The 20,366-nt window shown below is 36.7% G+C and overlaps 5 protein-coding genes across 6 annotated transcripts; 1 reads left to right on the plus strand and 4 right to left on the minus strand.

Moving 5' to 3' along the window:
* Window positions 1-749: 749 nt before the first annotated feature.
* LOC109161796 lies at window positions 750-2,256 on the minus strand. 2 transcript variants are annotated; one of them, XM_019310305.1, is made up of 2 exons: window positions 1,051-2,256; window positions 750-965 (listed from the first exon to the last, which is right to left on the minus strand). In XM_019310305.1, the coding sequence occupies exons 1-2, from the start codon at window positions 2,017-2,019 to the stop codon at window positions 936-938; spliced, it is 999 nt and encodes a 332-aa protein (XP_019165850.1). In that variant the 5' UTR covers window positions 2,020-2,256; the 3' UTR covers window positions 750-935. The 2 variants fall into 2 exon arrangements, with proteins under 2 accessions (XP_019165850.1, XP_019165849.1); XM_019310304.1 differs by having other exon boundaries at window positions 750-977.
* A 540-nt stretch (window positions 2,257-2,796) lies between these two features.
* LOC109161682 lies at window positions 2,797-3,549 on the minus strand. The gene has a single exon (XM_019310172.1). The coding sequence runs from the start codon at window positions 3,547-3,549 to the stop codon at window positions 2,797-2,799; it is 753 nt and encodes a 250-aa protein (XP_019165717.1).
* A 599-nt stretch (window positions 3,550-4,148) lies between these two features.
* Window positions 4,149-6,771, minus strand: LOC109162144 (actin-12-like). Its single transcript, XM_019310857.1, has 5 exons — window positions 6,601-6,771; window positions 5,842-5,911; window positions 5,372-5,765; window positions 4,648-5,261; window positions 4,149-4,559 (listed from the first exon to the last, which is right to left on the minus strand). Exons 2-5 carry the CDS (start codon window positions 5,899-5,901, stop codon window positions 4,494-4,496), a joined length of 1,134 nt encoding a protein of 377 aa, XP_019166402.1. The 5' UTR covers window positions 5,902-5,911; window positions 6,601-6,771; the 3' UTR covers window positions 4,149-4,493.
* Window positions 6,772-8,072: 1,301 nt separating this feature from the next.
* Window positions 8,073-8,822, minus strand: LOC109161683 (protein MIZU-KUSSEI 1). The gene has a single exon (XM_019310173.1). The coding sequence runs from the start codon at window positions 8,820-8,822 to the stop codon at window positions 8,073-8,075; it is 750 nt and encodes a 249-aa protein (XP_019165718.1).
* A 6,175-nt stretch (window positions 8,823-14,997) lies between these two features.
* LOC109161769 (11 kDa late embryogenesis abundant protein-like) lies at window positions 14,998-15,778 on the plus strand. Its single transcript, XM_019310273.1, has 2 exons — window positions 14,998-15,299; window positions 15,370-15,778. The coding sequence occupies exons 1-2, from the start codon at window positions 15,018-15,020 to the stop codon at window positions 15,604-15,606; spliced, it is 519 nt and encodes a 172-aa protein (XP_019165818.1). The 5' UTR covers window positions 14,998-15,017; the 3' UTR covers window positions 15,607-15,778.
* Window positions 15,779-20,366: the final 4,588 nt, after the last annotated feature.

A 20,366-nucleotide genomic window follows, 5' to 3' on the forward strand; every position in this document is an offset into this window, starting at 1 on the left:
CCCCTTGTAAACCCCAACCGCACAGACCATAACAACAAAAAACACCAAATAAATATATAAAATAACAACACACCAACAGTTAATAGATCATTACATGTTACAATTAAAATACACATACCAAAATTACTTTACATAAAAAAACAAAAACCAAGCTATAAAAATATGGTAAAAGTTTGCCTCAATTCTAGTTGACAGTCCAAATAAGAGATATTTGGCCTGAAAACTTGTCAACCTATTTGTGACCCAACGCACAAGCCGAACACATAAAATGCACACAGAAAAACTTCATAATACAACGCAAACTTCTGTTCATTAATTTTTAAATTGAATAAAGGAATCAACATGCAACAAAAACCACAACCATACCGCTGATTGATCATACCCGTCATAACAAAGAATTTAAGCCAAACGCACACACGGAAAAACAAATTGCACACACAGCATAACAAAGAATTGAAGCCAAATGCACACACGGAAAAACAAATTGCACACACCCGATACAATACCATAATTAAGTAGTGCACAAGCCCATAAAATCTGCTAATTAATTATTACACCCTAATTAAGACACTACCAAAAAGACAACAATACCCCCACATGCAAATAAATCACACGCACAAGGCATTATATTCAGCCAAATCTAATCCATCCAAAAACCCAAATAAACACACCAGATCAAGCCTCACCCCCTCGCCTGACAAAGGTAACCTCACCGGATCCAAAATCTAAAGACACTAACTAATTAAATATGTTTGAAATATTTATTATTCAATCTTATGATGATATGTTCAACATTTATGGTATCACATTGTCAGTCTGTAATCGTTACACAAGGAGGAAAAAAAAAACATTGATTTTTCCCCATATATTGATGAATTGATCGACTTCACCTTCACCTTCAATTCACGTAGCCCCCGGTTCTGAATCTTCAAAAATTACCAGCAACAAAATCCCCTTTCTTTTACCTGAAATTTAACCTTGATTCAATATGTCTAGTATAGAATTGTACTTACTGGAAAATGGAAATTAAATGAATTGATGAATGCTTACATTTTGAGATTTTTGTGTCTGGAAATCCTTTTTGCTCTCTGGGTCTATCTCCATCCAGACTCGAGAGCTAATGGGAGAAGAAATCTTGACATTTAGCTCTTTCTTTGAACTCTCACTCATGGAGTCAAGTGATGGCTTTTGAGCATGATGATGATGATGATGAGGAGTGAGCGGTTTGGGCAGATTAACATATCCGCCGGCGGTGGTTTTTCCTTCCCGTCCTGTAGTCAAGTCCTCATCGTCCAACACCGACTTGGCGAAATCAATGGAAAAACAGGCGTCGCTGAACTGGTAGCTAGGCGTGGCGGCCATGTCCTCCAGTTTCGCCGGCGTTTCTAGGTGCTCTCTGTTCATTCCTCTCCACAGCAACTCCATCAATTCGTGGCGTTTGCTCCAACACGGCTCCACCCTGCCGCCGCCGCCGGATTCGTGGAGAAACTGCGCGCCTCTGTTGGTGATGGCGCAGGAAATATGCACGTCGAATTCGCACAGGCCGCAGTGGTAGAGCCAGGCGGCGGCGTGGGCGGCGTAGCAGGGCCTGGCGCACAAGTCGCACCGGAAATCATACGGCGGCGAGAATTCCAGCGTCAGCTCGTGGGGGTGCGAGGGGACTTTGACAGAAAGCGGCATGGCTAAGCAGAGGACATGGTAAAAACTCTGGCATTTAACGCAGCCGTAATAGAAAGTGGAGATTGATTGCCCACAGGCCTTGCAGGGCGCCGAGATTTTCAGGGACGAGAGGTCTAGTGGGTGTGGATCAACCGTGTGGTTCACGTTTTTGGGCATGCCGAAACACACTTGATGAAGAAAGAAGGAGCATTTCCGGCACATGTAACAGGGTTTCGCCGGAAAAATGGTGGTTTTGCAGCCATGGCAGACTGGGTTTCCTTCCGGCGGCGGATTGCCCAGCACCAACAGATGACCGTGGCTGAAATGTTCCATCAATCGTTCCTCCCTCTCATCTTCCATTGGAAATCTCACATTTCATTTGTGAGGTATCCTATGGCTTCTCCCTCTTTTGAGTCGTCTTTAAGCGGATGTAACGAGGGCTCTTGTTACAAAAACATATAATATAATAATGCATGCAAGCATCATTGATCCTCCCCTATTGGCATATTCATGACTAAGTTGTTATCATCAATTATAATATAAAACTATTTGAATTAGGACAAAACACCCTAAACATGGTTCTCAAAATCACACAATTTGTCACACTTTCAACTAGGGATGCAAACAAGTTGAGCCTGGTTTGAACTCGGGCTCGATAAACAATAAATAGGTTTGATATCGAGCTCAAAAATTAAAGCTTGAGTCCGGCTCAATTTTGACTCGAGCTCGAGCTCGAGTTACTCAAGATCTAGCTTCTCTGGTTAATAAATTCAAAATAAATTGATAGTTTAGCGTTGCTGACATGGAGAAATTGATTTTGCGGTGAACACAAGTGTACAAAAATAAATTAAAGTTAATCTTGTCAAATCACATAATTTTTTTTCGGTTAAAAGAAATAAGAAAATTAATTTTAAAAAAATGAGAACAGTTTCATAAATATAGTAGAACAACCTGGTCAAACCTTTGAATGGTCTGCAGTTTGGTTCGTTTACTAAGACTATTTTCTTCTTCTTCTTCTTCTTCTTCTTATTGTATTGATGCCATTTGTAGATCAACTAAGAGAAATGCAATCAAGATTTAAAAAAAAAAAAAAAAAAGTTGTACACAATTATTAATTTAGACAAGAACACTTGCATTTCAGACAAACTGACTCAGATTGAATGATGCCATCATCTCTGCAAGCTTCTGGTTCATTTGCATCTGAAGTTGAAGCGAATATAATTCCGCCGCCGCCGCCTCATCTGGTGTTAGCTGACCACAACTACTGCTTTCACCCTGACTCTGATTACCGCCTGAGTTTGTAGCCGGCGCCGGCGCCGGCGGTGGTTCAGACTCCAGGTCCTGATACAGCCCCGGTTTGACCTCCGTGGTGGCGCAGAAAGTATGGACGCGAAAATCACATTCATCATCACTTTTAGCACAGCAATAAGACCAGAGCTTAGAATCCATCTTTTTGGTGCATATTTTGCAGTACTCATCAACCGATTCCTTGTGACCCCCCGGGGCGGGAAAACTGAGGATCAGATCATGCTGGTGGGCCTTGTGGGTCACCTTGGGCGGCAAGAACGCGCAGTGGAGGTGGAGATCAACCTCGCAAAGCGCGCAGCCGTAGGAAAAAGCGCTCCCCGGCGAGCCGCAGGCGTTGCACAAGAAGGAGCCGCTGCAGTAAGTTGGGGCCGGGAAGAGGACGAGAGGGTGAAGGGGGTGCGATGGGTGGTTGAGGTAGCGGTTGGCGTTGCCGCAGTGGTCGTGGAGGAAGAAATGGCAGCTCCGGCAGGCGTAGACGGAGTCGTAGCAGAGGGATTGGCAGCCATGGCAGCGACATTGCTGCCCTTCTTGCACCTTGAACAGGTTTAGTGTGTGAGGGTGGCTGAAATGCTTATACTCCATCTTAGTTTAATTTCTTATCTCAAACTTTTTTTTTTTTTTTTTGGATACAGAAAATGAAGTGTTTCTATGTATGACATATATAGTCCAGTATTATTATTATTATTATTATTATTTACATTATATTTAATTTAATTTGGGCACAAAAGAAAAGGTCAAAGTCAAGCTGCCAGAACATATTGGCTAGCAGATATTTATGAATTCTTGGTGTAAATATTCCATAATGCCAAGTGGAGAATTAAATATAATATAATTGGGTAGGTCAATGTATGTAGCAGCATATTGAAGCTTTGTTGTTGTTTACCTTGACATTTATGAGTAATGTGATGCGAAATAATTGGTTGAAAGAGTCAAAAATATATGGAGTTACCAAAATAATAATAATGATAGAAAGAGACTTACTAGTTGACTAAGAAAATAGGGATAAGGGTACCTAGTTTACAGTTCGTTTGTTTTGTTGGAAAATAAAGTTCGTTTGTTTTGTTACACGGAATGGACTTAGAGATTTAACTAGGTTAGTCTTATCAGGCAAGAAATAAAGTATAATATATTCTTAAGTCTCAAAGAACAAAACTGAGAGTCATAAAAGAGTAGGCACCATATCATATGACAATACTTTGATATTCAAGAAACACCATTTTTATCAAAAACCAAAACAGGTAGCAACATTTAGAAGGAACACAACTCTTCTTACATAGTAATCCCATGAAAATCAACATTAAAACTTTGGCATGACTTTGTTCCTATGTCCGCTGATCAAACCTTCAAAAACTCGGCCAAAAACAAAAAAGAGGAACAGAAGAAAGATACCGAGTAATGTGTAAAAGAAAAAGAAGAAAAAAGAAACAAATAAGAAGCAGCAGCACTAGTCCGCAATCAATTTAATGAGAAAAAATCTCCCTAAGACATCCTGTAACCTCTCCATCGCCCTCGCCAGCATGCAGTACTTAGAAGCATTTTCTGTGGACAATGGAAGGACCAGACTCATCATACTCAGCCTTTGCAATCCACATCTGCAGTCACAGAGAAGAAAAAAATAAATCCACAGTGCCTAACATCTTCGAAATAAAGATAAACATGGAGTTAAGAGATGTAATATACCTGCTGGAAAGTACTGAGGGAGGCCAAAATAGATCCACCGATCCAAACACTATACTTCCTCTCAGGTGGAGCAACAACCTTGATCTTCATGCTACTTGGAGCCAATGCAGTGATCTCCTTGCTCATTCTATCAGCAATGCCCCCGAACATGGTGGTACCACCACTGAGGACGATATTTCCATACAGATCCTTCCTAATATCCACGTCGCACTTCATGATAGAATTGTAGGTGGTCTCATGAATGCCAGCAGCTTCCATCCCAATGATCGAGGGCTGGAACAGAACCTCTGGGCAGCGGAACCGCTCATTACCAATGGTGATCACCTGCCCATCAGGGAGCTCGTAGGACTTCTCAACAGATGAGCTGGTCTTCGATGCTTCTAGCTCCTGTTCATAGTCAAGGGCAATGTAGGACAACTTCTCCTTCATGTCCCTCACAATTTCACGCTCCGCAGAAGTGGTGAAAGAATAGCCTCTCTCTGTCAATATCTTCATCAGGTGGTCTGTCAGGTCACGCCCTGCCAAATCAAGACGCAGGATTGCGTGTGGAAGGGCATAACCTTCATAAATGGGAACTGTATGGCTCACACCATCTCCAGAATCAAGAACAATTCCTGGCAACAATTACAAACTCTACTATGTAAGTTCAAAAGAAAAAAGAAAAGAAAAAACTCCATCTTTCTTCCCACCGACTCTAATCATAAATGGGAACTGTGTGGCTTACCTGTTGTACGACCACTGGCATAAAGGGAAAGAACTGCCTGAATGGCAACATACATGGCAGGGGTGTTGAAGGTTTCAAACATGATTTGTGTCATTTTCTCACGATTAGCCTTTGGGTTAAGAGGAGCTTCAGTGAGAAGTACTGGGTGCTCTTCTGGAGCCACACGAAGTTCATTGTAGAAGGTATGATGCCATATCTTCTCCATGTCATCCCAGTTGTTGACAATTCCATGCTCGATCGGGTACTTTAGGGTCAAAATACCTCTCTTGGATTGAGCCTCATCACCAACATAGGCATCCTTCTGGCCCATGCCAACCATCACACCAGTGTGACGAGGGCGTCCAACAATGCTGGGGAACACAGCCCTTGGAGCATCATCTCCAGCAAATCCGGCCTGGCAATTCAAGATAAATTCAAGATCAGCTTCTAAAGCCCAAATTTAGATTATATTAGATGTTAAGATGGCTTACCTTGACCATTCCTGTCCCATTGTCACAGACAAGAGGCTGGATATCCTCACCTTCGGCCATCTTCTAATATCTGTCAAGATTCAAGAAACAACCCCATTACATACTTCAAAGGAGTACCTAACATCAGCAGGCCTAAAAATGAAAATACAGAAACTAATACAGGTTTCAACAAAACTAATCACAATAACATGATCTCAAATGCAAACCTGGAAGGTTGAACAAAATTGTACAGAATGAAGAAAATCCATGATTGCCTATTACAGATTTCTATTATAAAAGGGAAGGGCAATGATATGATCTACTTCAACATACCAGGGGTACAAACCATATAAAGGTACCCCTACACTAAAGTGCAATGATACATTGGTACACATTAAAACCCATTTGTTTCCAGAAACAAAATGCCCAAATCTCAGAGTTTCATATACAAACCATATACGCAATCCCGGGGAAAAAAATAAAAAAGAAGAGAAATGCCCAAAATTAATACTCCAATCAAAATCCAGATAATAGCAGACAAAGGAAAATGCCAAATCATTTCAAATCAAATAGTACTCAATAAGCAATGAACATTTCATTCATTTTCAAGATACCCATTCGGAGATCCATGAACCTAAATTCATCGACACCATAATCAAACCATTTCTTGAACAAAAAGATAATTACAAATCCAAAGAAAGAAACATTTGCAGTGAATCCATCAAGAACCAGCCAAAAAAAATCAACCTTTTTCGAGAAATTAGAGAGCAAAGATGATACCTTTGAGGGTTTGGAAGAGATGGGTTTGTGTGTGTGATGAGGCGTTGTGGCTCTCTCCCTCGTGTATTTACAGAGAAGAATGGTTTGGTACTGGGGGGCTTAGGTTTAAACGGAAAGCAGAAAAGTCTCGGTCAGCCAGGAACGAAATTCTGGTGAAATTCAGTTGAGATTAGATCAAGGCCATTGGTTATATGATGGCAGTGTGTGGGACCCTATAATACCATCATTTTCATTCCATTCATGGCTGAAATTTGCTGGCTCGCTTTTGCCTTCATATTTGCTGTAAAGACAGATGTAGCCCCCAATTTCAATACAATATCTTCCACTTTCCTTTACCTTTTAGATATTTCACATCATTTCCTCATGCCCAATTTGCCCACCCACACTCTTCATCAATAATAACATTAAAATTAAAATTAAAATAATAAATAAATAATACTCCGGTATATCAAATAACAACATTAATTCTTTACTCAAATTCAATTAATTGTATTTTTTTTTTGTTTTTTTAAAATGAACAATATTGCAAAAGTCACTCATTTTTTGTCACCTCTAGTGTGGTGAATTTTTCGTTAGTTAAAATTTTAAATTAAAAAAATAAAAATAAAAAATAAAAAATTAGTCACACGCAAAATAGCTACATTGGAAAATGACAAATTGTGTGACTTTGTACGAGTTGGGAGTACTTTTTTTTTTTAAATATAAATATATATTATTGCTCGTCTTTTCACAAGCTACTAAGTGTTTTTTTTTTTTTTTTTTGAAAAAGAAGTATTGAATGTGAAGCATTTTGAAATTAAATAGGCCACAAGATTTGAATCTTGAACTCTAGTAATTATTGTTGGAAAAATATTATATAAGAAGAAAAGTAAAAAGAGAAAGAATAAAACTAAAAAGGGCAAAATTGTCAGGTGCAAAAAAAAAAAAAAGTGATCCCTCTGAAGATTCATTAGAACCTTTATTGTCTGTTTACCGGTAGCAATCAAATGCACTTTGTTCACTTTTTATTTATTTTTAATTATTTTTTCTTTTCCTTGTCAACAAAATAATAGTGGGGTGGTAATAATGAGAGGTCATGGTAGGGACAGTTGCCAGCCTACAATTCCACCTCTTTCAGTCTGGAGATCTGTTAATTAAGGCTCTAACCTTAACCTTCACGTGTGCTCTTATTTTGAGTAATAATACATCTTAATTATATGCTTTTTCTTATTAATCTAACATATTTTAAATAACAGTGTGTCAATTTATATTTTTTATAAAAAAATTAAACATATTTTTTCGCAGGTGTATGTATATATCAACTTTGTTGTCCTTTGGGTTGCTATTGATGTAAAATGTGAACAAAAACATCAAGTTAGGTTCATCATATTCAACAAACTTAACCACATACGATAAAACCCTAAAACATCATAGGACGTACAAAGAAAGAAAAAGCGAGCATGCATTTCCATGCATGCATGCAAATTGCAAAATCAAACCCTAACGAAGAAGATGCTAAGCTCAGGTCCGCTGTTCCCATCCGGGCTCATCATGTAATAAGTCTCGGAATCTTTGGACCCGATTACCCGCTCAAAGAAAGCTCTCAAGTAAGTTAATTCCCCTTCCGCCGGCGGCGAGTCGACGACGTTTTCGCTAGGGAGCACGCCGGCGCCCATCGACACGGCGTGAAGCTTCTGCATTACATTCAAATCATCGTCGGTTGCTCCCCGCTTGACGGCGTACCCCGTTTTCCGGCCGTTACAGTACATCGTCCAGATCGGCTCGTCGATGAGCTTCGTCTTCTCCGACGGGTTCTTCTCACACTCCAGTGCTATTCTCACCAGGCCGGAACCCATGTCCTGGAGGAGCTTATCCGTGTGGATTGACATCTCCAGGATTAGCTGCGGGACGCTTCGCGGGGTTTCTTGAATGCTCACGTTGATTCGACCCTTCCGGAAACCGAACAGCGTCCCCGTCATCTGTTTGCCGCCGTGAATGTGGTTGCCGTCTTGGAGGCGGCCGCCGGGAACCGGCATCTTGCACGGAGTGCTGATGACGGGGAACGACCTGAAAACTGACTTGACCCGGCGGAAGAGCTTCTGCGGTTTCCATTGGCCGCCTTTCTTACCGTGAGAAGGTTGTTGCAGGATGACTGGGGCGGCCGCCGGCCTCGCCGGAGACTGGTTAGGAGCCACCGCATTGTTGGGTGTTGGTCGCCTGGGGGGAGGTTTCGGCACCGGCATTATTATGTGGTTCTTGATAGCCGGCCGGAGCTTCAACATAAGGTGTTAATGTGCAATGCCAAACGACAGTGATCTCGTCGTACTATATGAAGAGATATGTTGTGGGAAGCACGTATGTTTAATGTTTTGTTGTATATATATTAATTGTACTGTAGAGAAACATGTGTAGATGTAGGTGTTAGGTATGTAGTTTAATGTTTTATTTTTTTTGAATGCAGTTTAATGTTTCATTCAATAACCAATCATACAATCAATTTAAATTTATACCTCAAAACGACTCAACAGTACTTAAATAATTATAAGTTTAATCATGGTCAACACAAAATATTGCTAATGTAATTTACTTCTCCTTGTGGGTTAGGAACCTATTAGCATTATTTCATGAACTTCCATTAATATGATAAAGAGTTAATTATCAAAATTGGTCCCTTAACTATAGTGAAATTACCAATTTGGTCCTTGACTATATTTTTTAACCAATTAAGTCCCTCAACTTTAAAATTTTTAACCAATTTGGTCCTTCGTTAGTTTGACCGTTAGTCAACCGTTAACTTGGGACCAAATTGGTAATTTTGCTATAGTCAAGGGACCATTTTGGTAGTTAACTTTAGGGGTGGGCAATTCGATTTGGTTTTCTCGAACCGAACCGAACTAGTTTGGTTCGGTAATATACCGAACGATATTGGATTCTTGTATACCGAACGGTTCCATAAAAAAACGATCCAAACCGATCCGAATTGTTCGGTAAAAAATTGAATAGAACCGAATATCGTTTGATTTTTATATAAAAATATAATAATAATAATAATAATAATAATAATAATAATAAATAAAAAGTAAATCCAAGTCCCTTGCTGCTTGCTTTGCCGTTCAACTCATATTCTCACGGGTATCTCTCGTAAATGTTTTGTTTGATTTCTTTATGGTTTGTTATCAAAAGTTCTATATTATTTGTTATGGTATTTACATAGTCCATATCCAAAGTCTAATATATAACAAAATAGCAATCCAAAGTTCAAACGGTATTCGGTTCGGTTCGAATTTTACCGAACAATTCAGTTCGGTTCAAGTTTTTACCGAACCATTCGGTATACAAGAATCTATTATCATTCGGTTGTTCGTATATTACCGAATCTAACTAGTTTGGCACGGTACGGTTCGAGAAAACTGAACCAAATTGCCGACCCTTAAAGTTAATTATCAAAATGGTCCCTTGACTATAGCGAATTACCAATTTGGTCCCAAGTTAGGTTGACTAACGGTCAAACAAACGGAGGACCAAATTGGTTAAGATTTTTAAAATTGAAGGACTAAATTGGTCAAAAAAATAGTCAAGGACCAAATTGGTAATTTCGCTATAGTCAAGGGACCATTTCGGTAATTAACTCTATGATAAATTCATGATTTTTTCTATAACAATATATATTTATCTAATTAATTTATGTTACAACCAAACAAGATTAAAAAAAAAAAAAAAAAAAACGGAATAAGTGTCAAATAGACCATCCAACTGCACACGATAATACAATTAGGGAACCAAATCTTTAAAAAAAAAAAATTTAACTAGCCAATTTCAAAAAAAAATTTAAACTAGCCAATTTCATACTATTACAGGTTTTTAGGTTTCTAACTGATCACCCCAAATTTAAAATTCAATACTGTCATTAATTCCTATTGCTATAGTTCATGTTCACATCGTCCGGTCCTTGAACATTTGTCTCAAATGTGATGAACATTTCAATAAATTAATATTTAATTGAGTTATTCACCATTTTGATTCCTCAATTGTTTTTTAACTGTTAATGTAGTCCATAATTTCCAATTTCAACCAATTTGATAATCGAATTGTTATATTTGCACAAACCTTTCAAGTAAAAACATTGTAACAAGGTTTAACTTATTAGAAGTAGGTCATTTTTAGCAATGTTGGCCAACCAGCCAAGCAATGCATGGGAGGTCATCATCTGCTCTCCCGGGTTCGAGACACAATGATGACACTTACTTGATTTATATATTCTATATAACGTCATTCCAAACATGTTTACGAAAAAAATTTAGAGATAAGAAGGAATTAACATGTCGTTTTCTTGCATTCAAAAAAACATGTCGTTTTCTTTAAACAATATTCTATGTTCAAACAATATGGTAAAATAATAGTTATCGAGGAGAATCTTTTCATACAGAGTTTGAGAAATAGTGGTTCAACATTAAATTAGTATTCCGTAAGAGTCTAATGTGACTATTAGATATCAAAACTAGAATTCTTTAAAATAAGATAGAAAGACACATGACTATAATTTCTATAGGTGTTAAACTAATTATCCAAAAACTTGAGTAGGTTGTATGATATATTGCAAAAAGACTAATTCCCAAGAAACAAGATAGGCCTAATGTAACACATGAGACACTTTGCTACACATTTTCGAGGTTTCCTATATCCTTCGAGACATATGTTGGACTTTCCCACAACTTCTCATAGTTTGTAGAATAGTTTGGAAGCATGTACATAGCACTAGAAGATGTAGATATACTTCAAATATTCTAGAACATTAGGAAATTCTTTTGGTTGTGTAGAGATTCTTAGAGGATTCTAGAGAACAAATCTTAACTGTAGGAGCAAATAGATCTCCACCCTCCATTGAGAAGGTAGAATGAGTATAAATACCTCTAAGGGGGCATCATTTGTAATCAATCCAAGAGAATCTATGAGTTCAAGTAATTAAGTTCCTTCCAAAACTTTTAAGTTCTTTCTTAATTAAGCTTCTTTGTGAGATTCTTGCCTTAGTCAATTTCTTAGTCATCCCATTATTAAATTAGCATTAGCTCGAGGGTCAAGCGAGGGCTATTGCAAGGAAAAGAATAACTAAGGCCGCATGTGACGTCGTTAGAGGGAACAAGAAAGTGACACCTAAGCTAAGCAAACATACTTTGTAGTTTTGTAGTAAAGTTTGAAGTATTTGATGTAGTAGCCATATATGTATATATCATTTCCCGTGGTTGCTATGAAGTGGTGAACCTAAAAGAAGCAGAAAGTCACCACAAGTAATCAAGTGAAATGGCACCAAAAGCTCAGGGTGTGGTCTAGGAAGTGAACCTAAAAGAAGCAAAATGCCATTACAATTAACCGAGTGGAACCAAGCTCATTGTGTATGGAATCACAATGGGAGCAAACATGTAAGTTGGGCCCCAATGCAGAATAAGGGCAGAGCAGTTTGGCTTTCCTGATGTCAAAGTTGTATGCATAGACGTTAGTTATATACTCAGAAACAACTTCATATCCTTTGAATGACAAAAGATTGATCTAAGGAAAAGTGTTAGTTGTGAGATAGCTTTCAATGCACTTTGGATTCTCTTTCTCGATTTCAAGTGCTGTAGAGTCCAAAATGAAAACAATCCTCGAGTTTAGAGGTGTTCAATAAGTTAATCAAAATTTTTAAAATTTTAACCGTTAACCGCAATACCGAATCAAACTTTGTATTACCGAATTAATAACCAAATCGAAGTTTTTTCGGTTAATCGGTTTACCGATTAATCGAATTTTTTAAACTAAATTTTTAAATTCTAAAAATAATACTTATAATAATAAATTCAATTAAAATAATATATATAATTATAAATTCATAAGAATATATACAAAAACAATATCATAACAACATTACAAATTTATAGGGATTTCACATATTAGATTATATATTTATTTATTTATATATTTTAAGAAAAACGATTAACCGAACTTCGTCGATTACCTCGGTTTATCGAAAATTTACCTAAATTTGGGCGCCCCTAATCGAGTTTCCACAGTTGAAGTCCATCCTCGGAGATTAGCACTTACTGCAGCCTGCCTTCAGCTTCTCCCACGCACACTTCGGGTGTAGAATTGATCTCAGAAGCGGGGAAAGGTTTCATAACCAAGCAAGACAGATCATTCTCGGGATTGAAGACGATGATGGGGTCGCCATTAGAAAGCCAAAAAATGACTCCTTCAACAATGGCACATCCCTTGTGCTGCAAATTATGCGCAAATCTCTCAAGATTTTGTCCATGCTTTTGTTCGTGATGAATATATGTTAAAAGAGAAGTCAACGTCATCTTCATCTAGATCTCTTTCATCAAAGTATGTTTGGCAAACTGTGACAACCTGAAAATCAGTGGAAACATCTATCCGCTTTTGAAGGGCTCAAATATAGCGTTGTGTTAGTCTTTCGGAGAGTATGCCACTGCAGAGTTATCCACTCTCTGTTCAATGGATTGCAGACATAAACCACTGGTTCAAAATAAGGGAAACTTTTAGGACAACAGATAAGTCAATTGCTTGAGGACATGAAAACCATAGGAGAAAGTTAAAGAATACCTTTTTCAACTTTGGCGAAAGTCCCTATCCACATTCATTGATGGATTTAATTACTCGGGTGGACCCGAATTACTAAATCCGATAAATAATGGATAAAAAAAGTCAATGAATATGTATCGCAGGGACAATTTTCGTATTGATAGTCTTTTAATTTGTAGGAGAATTACAAGGAATATTTGATATTTAGACAAGGTAGTAGATGTCCTCAACAAGACAATGATCCCCTTTTTATACTAGCTAACCTCCCAACCGTTCACCCTATTCTTATGGGGCGGTTGGATCGCGGTTTGACCGAGTCCACGCGAGGACCCGGGGCAGCCTTGCCCCTGGGTCGAGGTAGGCCCCAGCCGTGGGCGACGGGTTGAAGTAGACTCCCGCCGAGGTCGACCTTGGCCGGGCCGCGGGAGTCCCCTAGCCGAGGCCTTAGTCAGCCCGTGCCGGGGCCGCCCTTGGCCAATCATTATTGTGTGGACCATATTTTGTATACTGTAAAATAATGTATATTCAGTACAAAAATAATATACATTCAGTATAAAAATAATGTACATTGTATTCAGGGGATGTACATTATTTTTTTACTGAGTGTACATTATATTGTATAATGTATATTCAGTATATTAAAAATGTACTTTTTGTTATGGTCCACGTAACAATGTATGGACCATGGTCCATACAATAATTTGCCGCCCTTGACCCCTTTCACCACTCCCAAGCCCGTTCCTAATATATCCATCATCAGTCCCCCACTCATTGAGTTGCGAGTCGTCGTCAATGAAGGAAAGTAGCCCGAGTCGAAGGTCGACCCCAAGCCCACGAGAAGACGTCCGCCCCACCTCCTTCCTCTTTGGCCAACTTTGGTGTGATTCCATCGCGATCGGGACTTCTTCTCTTCCGCATTCCTCTTTGGCCGACTTTGGTGTGATTATTTATTCCTCTTCTTCTTCTCTTTTTATTTAAATTCATTATAACATAATTATTTATCTAGTGATAAAATACTAATATTATATATCAAAGTTTTCTTGCCAATTACCATGTAATGTGATGAAATTTTGGTTATCATACTAAATGGATGGTCATAGATTTGAATATGGGGTTTAGATTTTTTGAATCGAAAATGTTTTAGAAAGTATAGATTCTTAACTTGTAAAGAATGATGAATATTTTTTAAAAGAAAAAAGTTTTGAGTTAATTCTATTTTTGGTCCTAGATTTATAGGTGATAGTCCACTTTTGGTCCGTTTTTATTAGAACATTTTCATTTGGTCCTAGTATTTATTGTGACATGAGCATTTTTGGTTCTCCATTAAAAAAAAGATTAATATTTGATGCATCGTCGGTGTATAGATGCTATACACCAACGGTGGATGAGGAAGTGACACATCATTAAGAAATAAAATCAATATTAATTAGGTCTTTTTTTGCAAAATATCTCAGACTTAAATGTTTTTAGGAAACTCTTTTTTTTTTTTTTTTGCAATAAAATACAAGGACATTTTGATCTTTTTATACAAAGTAGGTTAACCTGCCATATTTTTTAAGTTTTTTTTTTTTTTGAAAAAAATCAAAATTGAAGACTAAAAATGTTCGTATTTTGACAAAATTTAAACTATTTTGTTAACAAAGAACTACAAAATTGTATATCACAATAATATTAGAACCAAAAATAAATATTTAAAAAAAAAAGATTAAAAATAGACTGCCAACTATAAATCAATGAACAAAAATAGAATTAAGTCAAAAGTTTTCTTACTAGAAACGTATTTTAAATTGGCGACTTGGATCCACTGAAATCCCTAGATTGATGGCCAGCGAGGCTTGTAGCTAGCAAGGTGTCAAAAGGAAAGGATGGATAGATCGATGGCTGGACGTAACAGGCAAACGTGGCATCTCGTCGTTCGGCGGTGGCATTCAGGGCGGTTGTTGAAAATTGAAAACGATAACTTTTCTTGTACCATAAATATCGATCCATCTCCAAGTCCACTGCATATATGCAAACAAATTAAAAGGAAGATTGTAAAACGCAGTGAAGAAAGAAGCAAAATGCAGTCAGCAAAAGAGACAGCCTCCAACGCCGCCGCAACCGCCAAGTCCGGCATGGAGAAGACTAAGGCCTCCGTCCAAGAAAAGGTATGGAAATACTGCGATTTTGAATGGTTTAGACATTTGATTAATTAATTTTTGTGATTATTAATTGTAGGCAGAGAAGATGACAACCAGAGATCCGGTCCAGAAAGAGATGGCGAGAGCGAAGAAAGACGAAAGAAAGCGCGAGGCGGAACTGGATAAACAGGCTACGAAAGAGCAAAATGCAGCCTCTAAACAGGCGGCAGCGGCCGGTGGAACTCCGGCCTATACCACTGCTGCTGAAGGCGGAGTGTACGACCCGGATGTTGCCGGCGCCCGCCATGGATCCGGCACTACCTCTGTACTGTAGGGATCAGTACGTTACGTTGTGGTTCAAATAATAATGTTTTTGTTTATCAAACACAAACTGTACTATGTACTATGTATTCCAAATAAGACAAGACTCGTAGTGTAATTGTATGCTCGAATGTTTTTTGGGGCATACCATACGCTAATATAACGAATTAGTACTTTTTTTTTTCTGCCATTATATTAATATCAAAAAATCAAATGTATTAAATTTTATTTTTATTTTTAACATATATTTTCATTATAACAACTAATCATCAATATTAGTAATCATTATAATTTTATTTCATTATCAAAGATGCAAAATATTTTTATCAAAATTCATTATTATTATCAAGAGATTTTCACATGTCACATCATGTAGCTTTGACCGTGCTGCAGCAAGCTAAGCTAAGCTAGGATTTGGCTGGTTCAACATTATATTAGATTTCCTGTAGCCACTAAAAATGATTCCATTTTTATTTTTAGTGGTGTTCTAATCTTCATGAAGATCTTCTACACTTCCAACATTATATTGTTACAATTAATAATAATAATTATTATTATAATAAACCTCATCGATCATCTTCTGTGGGTGATTCTGCATGTCATTTGAGTCAAGAACGTGGGCATTTGCCCATTGCTCGCTCAGCTAGTCAGCTCACATGTCATTTTATTCTATCATTAAATAACCTACCTATATATTTAGGGCAAATTATGTTGTGCAATTGTGTGCACACGGAATTAGATTCATAATTTCTATACTATAAATTCATAATTATTGAATTTTATATTCACAATTATAAAATTTTATGTTCATAATTTTCAATGTTCATATTCAACAATATTCACAAATCACTAAATTATATGTTCATAATTTGATAACTATACAGTATATTTGAATCTGCAGTACTACAGATATTATGATTCTGCAGTACAAATATTATGAATCCAATTTCGTGTACACATTGCATGGTGCATACGGTTGCATAGCATAACGCTCCTATATCTAGCTTTAGGCAATGGTGCATACGGTTGCATAGCATAACGCTCCTATATCTAGCTTTAGGACTAAAATTAGTTTTGGACTTTATATTCTCCCAAAATGTTCTCATATATATCTAGCTTAGAGGACTAAAATTAGTTTTGGACTTTATATTCTCCCAAATTGTTGAATCCTCACCTCAGTCTGACAAAGCATATGAAATGATGTAAATTATGGTAACTCAGCTGAATCACAAAGATTAAATCTTTATCTATTGCGCACAAAGAGCTCCCTCACCACAGTCTCGTTGGTGAGACTTGATCACTTATCATTCTTCATAATTTTTATCTCTATGACCAATTGAGTTGCGCATGCAAATTTTATATGTATGCGTGAATCCACATACCAAGTTACCAACTAATATAAGTAAGAGACCTACAGTATATTATTTCAAAAAAAAAAAAAGAAAGAAAAAGACCTACAGTATATTAATTATTAGTATGATGATGATGATGATGATGGGGTGGCGGGTGGGAGGGGGGTTGGTATAGCGCATGTGCTAAATCCACGTGATGATCAGATAGGCAAGCTAGGTATGTAGCTTATTGTAAAAGAAAAATTAAAGCTAAGGTAATTAATTGGAAGGTGAGGATTATTGCAATGAAGTCAGGGAAGTATAACGCATCGGATCCGATCGGTTCAGCTTCGCATGCATGATCACTTGTCTCCCCGTCCTCCAAGTACAAAACTTTTAGGTCGTGTTTGTTTTGCTTATTTTTATCATGTTTGTTTGCTTAATATATATCTGTTCAATATACTTTCTTCATCAATGGTACATGGCTCAAAAGATCAATACCTCACCACAAGTTTGATAAATATAAATTTGTTTCAAGTAGTTGCATAAGCATATCGAGCTTCCGACTTTGCAATTACAGTAACTGTTCCAATCTGATTCAAATAAGACAACTTTTGGAACATATATTAGAAATAGTTATTAAAAAAAGAATGCATGTGGCGGCATGCAGGGCAACTTGAAGCAGGTTAGTAACTTACCCATACATAAAATTAGAAATTAGCTAGATTAAATTAAAGATGATGGGATGGGTGGTCATGCATGCTGCACGTGCATGTAGCAAGCAAATCAATGGATGCATGTTACCTTACTATAAATAATTAATCTACACTTCATCTATATATCTCTCCCGCCAAGCTAAGCTAAGCTGCTCATCACCGAACCCATCTTTTTGGGCTCCGATCCTCTCATCTGATTTCATATATATCTATGAAGATCAGCAATAATTACACAGGTTTTGCCATTTCTTATTTACTTTTGCTTCATATATTCGTCATCATCTTCTGGTGTTCGTATGCTACTCATCATGATGACCACTACCGACACAAGAATCTTCCTGCGACAAGAAAATTGATGATTATGCAACCTGCAAGTTCCATTACTAATACCTTTCAAAGAAGCAGTAGACAAAAGGGGGCGAGGAGTGGAAGATGGAGATCAGGCAAGAAACAGGGCAAGAAAGCTGTGGACCAAAGCCTTAGGAAGGCGCCGCCCAGCGTCCCTAATCCTACCCAGAATTGAACTTGCTTAGCTAGAGCTAGCTACAGCTATATATATATATATATATATATATATATATATATATATATATATATATATATATATATATATATATATATATAGCTAATGGTTAGCTTAATTTTTGTATAAAATATACTCCCTTGTTATTGTTTCTTGCGTTTGTGTGGATAGTTGGGAGTTCAACTATACATCATGTTTGGTAACATAGTTAGTTTATCAGTTAATTTTAACTTATTTAATTTGATCACTATTAACTGTTTGACTGGGTTAAATGTTTGATTAATTAGTTTTTTTTTGTAATTGTTTATTGCTCCAAAATGTTAAAAGTCAACAAGTTGATCAAAATCGTTTTTTTCGATCAGCTTCAAAGTCATTTTACATATCAGTTATTAACAGCTCATTTACCAAACATGTTTCTACAATCAGCTAATGTTATCTGTTAATGAAATTCACTAACAGATATTTACCAAACACCGGTGAAATCTGCATTAGGTACTAGAAAGATAAAAACAAAGCTCAGATCAGATGAGCCCATTAATTGCATTCTCTGAAGTCTGATCTGGTCTGGATGGTTTGCAGTATACATACCACTCTTATGTCTGTTTAATTTCTTGCTGGGATGCTCCAATCCCAACTACATTTGGTAATTTGGTGCAGTGGATGGATCGGAGTCGAGCATACAACTAAGCACACATACATATACATAATTTAATATATATCAGCTCATGTGAGTTCATTTAATTAATTCATATATGCAGTACAGTACAGTTAATATTCGTTATAAATGTATAAAGTTTGATATTTGTCACATATGCACATAGATATAGAATTGTGGTCAAATAACATATTTTTTACAAAACAAATGCATTTTAAATCTTTCAATTATACAATTTTAATCATTTCAGTTAATGTCTAAAACTTGTAAAATATAACCCTTTTTTATTAAAAAAAAATTACAACAAACAAAAAAATATTCCATAGTTGCTAGAAGATAAAGATTAAAACAATTAAGCGCTACATAAGCCTCCACAAAGCCATTATAGAGCATAATATATATAAGCAATAAATGTATATATATAGTCCAATTATTACTTTATACTTTTAGTTGAGATAAAATATATCATTCATTTTAACATAAAAATCAACCACAATTATATCTACGTGTTGACTGTTGAGTGCGATCTATTAAAAAAATAATGGATCCATATACGTGAGGGGAGCATAATATATATATATATATATATATATATATATATATATATATATAAACAAAGGGAAAATTGTCAAATCATACACAATATGATAATTAGGGCGCCCTGAACAATAATTACAAGTTACAATCTAATGTGGAGCGCTAACGTGAGTGGGGGCATTTGAATTTGTGACCTCCCATTTGGAAGATTCACATAGATGCTATTGAGTTACAAGCTACTTGACAACATGTATAATTTCAAAGAGTGCGGACAACAAGACAACGACGACGGGATGACAACAACGATAAACACATATCTGAAGTGGTTAATTGGATGATTACATGTAAAAAAAAAAAGGTATAAAGGACTTGGATGCAGAGTTTCAAAGAGTTTGAGTATGTAATTGAATGTTTTTTTAAAGTTTGAAGATCTTAGTATTTTTCAGCAATAGTTAGTGAGTCTATTTAACATTTTTCTTTATAAATAAATATATAGTCTAATTACACTACTTTTAGTTTAGACGGACTACATCTTTCAATTTTTATACTATTAACAAGGCGTTTGGTTCACTGTAATTCCGTTGTAGTTGAATTGCAATTCAATGGATGCCTCAATTACCATACATTGTTTAGTTGGAAGGAGGAAAAACAAATGAAATGACACTACTACCCTTAGTTGTTATTACTATTATTATTACATAAGGTTATTTTAGTCTTTATACCACTTCTTTCCTTCTCAACTCCAAAATTCTATTTCTCCCTACCAAACAATGTAATTTGAATTCATACTTTATTACCACCTTATTCTTTTCCCACCGAATTACAATTCATTTCCCCCCTAATTCCTTCCTTTCAACCAAACACCCCGTTAAGATATTAGAAACAAAAACAGTTTAGGGCGTGTTTGGAAACCAGGAAAATGTTTTCTAAAAAATGACACATTTTTCAGAAAACATTTCTATTTTTGATGTTTGGTTTGCATTTTACAAAAACTATCTTGGTGTGTTTGAT

Source organism: Ipomoea nil, unplaced genomic scaffold (genome assembly GCF_001879475.1).
Source record: "Ipomoea nil cultivar Tokyo-kokei standard unplaced genomic scaffold, Asagao_1.1 scaffold2926, whole genome shotgun sequence".
NCBI lineage: Eukaryota > Viridiplantae > Streptophyta > Magnoliopsida > Solanales > Convolvulaceae > Ipomoea > Ipomoea nil.